At 35.1% G+C, this 5711-nt stretch overlaps 1 protein-coding gene across 1 annotated transcript; it reads left to right on the plus strand.

The window, feature by feature from the left end:
• The first annotated feature begins 1982 nt into the window (after positions 1-1982).
• Positions 1983-3611, plus strand: LOC145116970 (uncharacterized). The gene is made up of 2 exons (XM_079053268.1): positions 1983-2280; positions 2538-3611. Exon 2 carries the CDS (start codon positions 2599-2601, stop codon positions 3481-3483), a length of 885 nt encoding a protein of 294 aa, XP_078909394.1. The 5' UTR covers positions 1983-2280; positions 2538-2598; the 3' UTR covers positions 3484-3611.
• Positions 3612-5711: the final 2100 nt, after the last annotated feature.

Genomic DNA, 5711 nt, shown 5'->3' on the forward strand with positions numbered 1-5711 from the left:
GGACCATTAGGTCTTTACGATATAACTTATGTATCAGTATTGATTATGACATCCTTGGGATCTTATTTGAGACAATCTTGTACTCAAAAGATTTTTATATACTGGGATTTTCCGCAAATAAAGTATCATGATTTTTAAAGAATAAAGAAAATTTCTTTTTGGTTCTGAAAAAATAGAAGATGTCACAGTAGGGGTGTTGTAAGACTACGATTTGGCCAGTAGCATTCGCTTGGGTTGAAATAGACCTGTTGGCTGAAATCAGTCATTGCAGGAGTGATTGTAAGACTATGATTTTGCCCAGAGCATATCACTTGGGCTGAAATAGGTCGCATTGTTATGTATGTGGATATGTGTAGTATGTAGTATCTTGGGGAACTCACTAAGCTTTTTGCTTACGGTTTTAAGTTTATATGTTGCAGGTATTTTATCAAAACATGCAAGAGCACGACATTATTGCACCACATCCGCTGGAGTTTCCGCACTACTATGATACTTCGATGTCATGTTTAGAAAACTATATTTGAAAATATGATGATCTTTTATGAAATGGGTTTTTGTTGGTTTGATTTATGTAAAAATGAAAATTTTACTCTATATTTTGGGGACGTTACACAAACTCTAGGGTTTGAGGCTTTGGAATGAGGTTTGATCTGTATTTTATGGCTAGGTGATTTTTAGGACCGACCTTTGCGATTAATCTCATGCAGCTGGGATTTCAGATTCTCTTGATGTGAGTTTTTTCACTATATCTCGTATGACATTATATATCCTTTGTATGGTAGGATATAGGTACTTTCAGAGTACAAGTATGCTAGTTGACAAGGATAATCCTCGTTACACGTGTAGCTATGAGACACTTGATGTCATGGTATGCTAGAATAGTAGGGTCTTGCTTGTTTTCCTTGGATGATACTATTAGGTATCATGACTTGATAAGGCAATGGTAGTTTTGGTAGATCGTTGAGTGGATACTCTAGGGTTTGTATGTGGTGTAAATGAGATAGCATGAGAACTCTTGGTCTAAACCGCATTGCATGGTTCTTTTTTGATTTATTGCTTTTGGGTAGGATTATTTGTTTGACTGTCTGTCTAATTCCCGACCATGTATGACTACGTATTCATAAGGCGATGATCAGTATTAGTATTGGCTTGGGTATGAATATTGTACGACTGGGAGCTGATGGTTATGTGGCGGTTGGGAGCCGGTGGTAGTTGGTGGATGGGAGCTAATAATGATATGAAAGTAAAGTGCCAACGGTTGATACCTATGGTTATTATGTATGTTTATATGTTTGTTGGGTTGGACTCGTTATTGCTTGTATGCATTGTATATATGGTTGAATATGTGGTATACTATGAAACTCACTAAGGTTTTATGCTTACATTTGTGGATTTAATGTTTTCAGGTTGTTCATGGGAAGGGGGCGACATGACTTTACAATCGCATCGAAGTTGCTTGGTTTCCGTTGTTTTGAAATTTAACTTTGTTTAACTTTATGGTTTTCAATTAATTGAATGATACCTTATGTTTATAGAAAAGGGTTTTAAATGTCTAATATATTTTAAATGAAAATTTTGGTTTGAAATTGGGACGTTACAAACACGCTTTTAACATACGAAAACTAACGATAAGAGCAAAAAATGACAATTCATGCAAGTTTTGGAAACTACATGAACCATGGTTATCAAAAAAAAATTAGCAATGACTAAGTTTGTGATATTTGATAAACCTATGTAAATTATTCTAATAATAATAATATTTAAGTCAAGCTTTTTAACACATTGATTTTATTTTATTTATTTATTTTTGTATAAAGGACCTTGATTATTATGGTATGTTTTTTGGTATTTTAGCGTGAGATAAAATTATAAAGGTATTAATTTGTGGGACGGAGTTAGTATTTGCGAATCCTCAATAACCGAGGGACGATTTCTGTATCTTTGTAACTTTGTCTATTTAAAGTCTCCGAGCACCGCCTCTCCCTGTTCAATCATTTTCTCTCTCTTGCTATCACTCGTCTGATTCGCTCTTTTAACATTTCAAAAAGTTACACACAGATAAACAAAAGGACGAAAGCCAAAAGGAAAACGCGTCTCAACTGGTTAAAGATCCGCATCATCATCGTCGTCGTCATTCTCTGAAACGGAAGATATTGATATTATGGGCAATGATTTTGATTTCGATTTGCCTTTGACAGCAATAATTCCCCATTTTTCATGATCCTGTTGCTCTGAACTATCCTTCGCGATCAACAAATTCTGGATTACATTTCCTCATATGTAAGTGGTATACTCACCCTCACTGTTTCGTTTCCCGATTAAACGACATTTTCATTTGTTCATATAGTCTGAGTGGAGTGATGGAAAGAGAAGAACTAAGATAGATTTGAAATATTAACGTCTCGTGATTCAAAATCAGTTGATTTTCGCGGTAAACAAACCAGATTTTGTTGGTGCGGTATATTAACGATGTGTTGATCCATACTAATATTTGAGTTTATTTTTAATAGTGTTAATTGCTTACTTTGAAACTGCAGAATCTGAATTTGAGAAGCGGAAGTCGAGTTGTGCATCTGTTACTGTTACTTTATAGAAAGAATGGGGAAAACTGGAAGAGATTGGACTCAGATCTACGCAATCTATGGCATGGATGATTGGCAAACACCGGTGTTCCTCCTAATTCACGCGATCTTCTTCTCAGCGTCATCAGTCCTCTTTCTCATCTACTTTGATTGGATCTGTTCCTCCTTCGAGTCGATTCTCCCCGCCGTTTTTTCTACCGGTTTCGCTAGATTCGCTGCCGGTTTCACCGGCTCCGTTACGGCACTCTCCGGCGTATGCCTTTTTTACGCAGCCGGCAACATTTTCTACTCCTCCGTCGCACTTCGCTGGGACATGGCTCAGCGTATGGTCGGTGCTGTACACGACTGGTCCACCGTGAAAACAGCCCTAGACGTAGGATGCGGCCGCGGCATCCTTCTAAACACCGTCGCCATGCAACTCAAAAAAGAAGGAAGCTCAGGCCGAGTCGTCGGGTTAGATCGCAAGAACACGACTTTATCCACTCTCAGAACAGCCGGGATGGAAGGCGTCCAGGAGTACGTCACCTGTCGAGAGGGAGACGCGCGTAGGCTCCCGTTCCCGGACAATTACTTCGACGTGGTGGTGTCGGCCGGGTTTCTACACACCGTCGGGAAGGAATTCGGTCAGAAAACAGCGGCGGCGGCGGCGGAGCGGATGAGGGTACTCGGGGAAGTTGTCCGGGTGCTGAAAGGCGGTGAGATTGGAGTGATATGGGACCTGGTCCACGTGCCGGAGTACGTTCAGCGGTTACAAGAATTGAAGATGGAAGACATCCGGGTCTCTGAGCGTGTAACCGCCTTCATGGTGAGCAGCCACATCGTATCATTTCGCAAGCCATGTCAGCACGTTGTGGGTCCCAGTGAAGTTAGATTAGACTGGAGATTCAACAATATATGTTGAAATTATTTATTTATATATTAAAAATATTATTATTATATCATACATTAAGGTCAGATCTCGTAATAACGAGTTCAAATGCAACTCAGTTAATTGTTTATAAACGAGATCATATTAAAATTTTAATTCAAGGCTTTTATATTCTCCTTCAAGAATTTATATGTATATATATACATAACGTGTATAGCTCGTAATACGAATATAAGAGCATATTTAGGTTAAATAAATAATAAGACGATATCATTTAAAAGAATATTTTGTAGTTATTAACCTATGTTTACTATGTAATCTACTAATCTATTAGGGGAAATGAATTCAATCGGACATCTTTAAGTCTGTATTAGCAGGACACTTATGATCGAACATGCTCACTATATTTCCAACATTGTTCTAGACTAATAACAGTTTTTTTCTCGACATGGAAAAGAAATAACAAAAAAAAATTTAATTATATTGTATTTTTTTTTCCAAATATACGAACCTATTATATTCTTTGAATGCAAAAGAAATCGTTTCCTACCACGTTGATTAACACTATTATTTTTCATAAAAATAGGAAAATATATTCTTTGAAATGCAAGTAATGTTAGGTGAAGAATTTAATGTGGGATGTTAGGTCAATTGCTAGGACCATTTGATAGATGACCTAGTACCCAATGAGATTTTGGTGGGGTTTAATTTTCAATTTCCCTTCATTTATTTCTTCTAAAATATCAACCCACCAATTTTTACACTATAATTATAAAAGAATTGTAAGATTACATTCGAAGTTAAGTTTATGTTTGTATCAAACAAATTTGATCATTGAATTACTCCAAACAATTTTAATTGTAAGACCATCGTATTGGATCATTTTACACATGAACTGATATTCTTTGTATCAAACCTCTCACTGATGATCTTGAATAACGTGCTCAAATTCTGATTGGGTTATAGTTTATGTTTTAATTTTGATGACACAACACTTAATAGCATTAAATACAATGAAAGTTATGGAATCAAATGAAATGAGACTGTGTCAGATTGTGAAGTGAAGTGTTGGAATTGAAGCATGTGTCTCACTCATGTGACTACAATTTAATGAACTCTCAAAGATGCACTCAAGTCTCAACTTTTGCTTTGTCTCGCATCAAAATTCTCGAAATTATAAATATTTCAGTAATCATTTTGTAGCGTAAATATGAAGGATAGTTACTATTACGATTTGATAATTCCACTTATTTATATAAAAATAGTTAAAGATGATTAGTGAATTCAAATGTTTAGAAAATGTTATACTTTTTCTGTCTCATATTATTAGTTCATGTTTGTTTTTGATTTATCCTAAAATAATAGTCTACTTCAAAAAATAAATCTCTTTTACAAAAATACTCATCATTATTAGTTAAACTACCATGAAATTAAATGCAACAAAATAGTACAACTGACATTTTCTTGAATCAAGTTGATGATAGTTAATGTTTCTTGAATTTGTGCGTTTTTTGTCTGTGGACAATAATTTTGAGAATGATGGAATATACCTTTACCTGTTATATAACCTTACCCAGAAAATAAATTCAATATTTTTATTTATTTGGTAAAGAAACTTTAAATAATTTATGCATTAAATATGTTCACCACACACCGCGGTGACACGTCACATACCGCAGAGTGCAGTATAGACCGTAACGATAGATTGTATAATAGATAATTGTTTTATATGCATTAAATTTGTCATTTTAGGATACACTCATCCGTTAACAATATCAACTTAATTTTTAACTTTAAATAATTTGTACATCTAAGATTGTATTAATTATTTAAAGTTAAAATTAAGTTTAAATTGTTAACGGATAAGTGTACCCAAAATGACAAATTTAATGCATATAAAAAATTTATCTATTATACAATCTACCGTTACCAGCTAATTTAATGGATTAGACTTGTCGGTACGCTCTATACCACACTCTGCGGTATGTGACGTGTCACTGCGGTGTGCGGTGAACACAACACCTACCCCTTCGGTTGGACCACGGTAAGCATACCGCACGAGACTTTTTCATCGCAACTTTCATTTCAATTTTTTGGCTGTTGGCAAACGGATAGATATTTGTTTTTTTTTCAATAAACACGGTGTGTGTGTGTGTGTGTTATAAATTTGATGTAATTAAAACTAAAACTAACAAAATTAAATAGGACATTATAAAATAAAAGAAGATTTGAGATGATTCTTGAACACTTAGAAGATTGTA

This window comes from Lactuca virosa, chromosome 5 (genome assembly GCF_052849685.1).
Source record: "Lactuca virosa cultivar CGN04683 chromosome 5, Lactuca_virosa_CGN04683_v6, whole genome shotgun sequence".
Classification (NCBI taxonomy): Eukaryota; Viridiplantae; Streptophyta; class Magnoliopsida; order Asterales; family Asteraceae; genus Lactuca; species Lactuca virosa.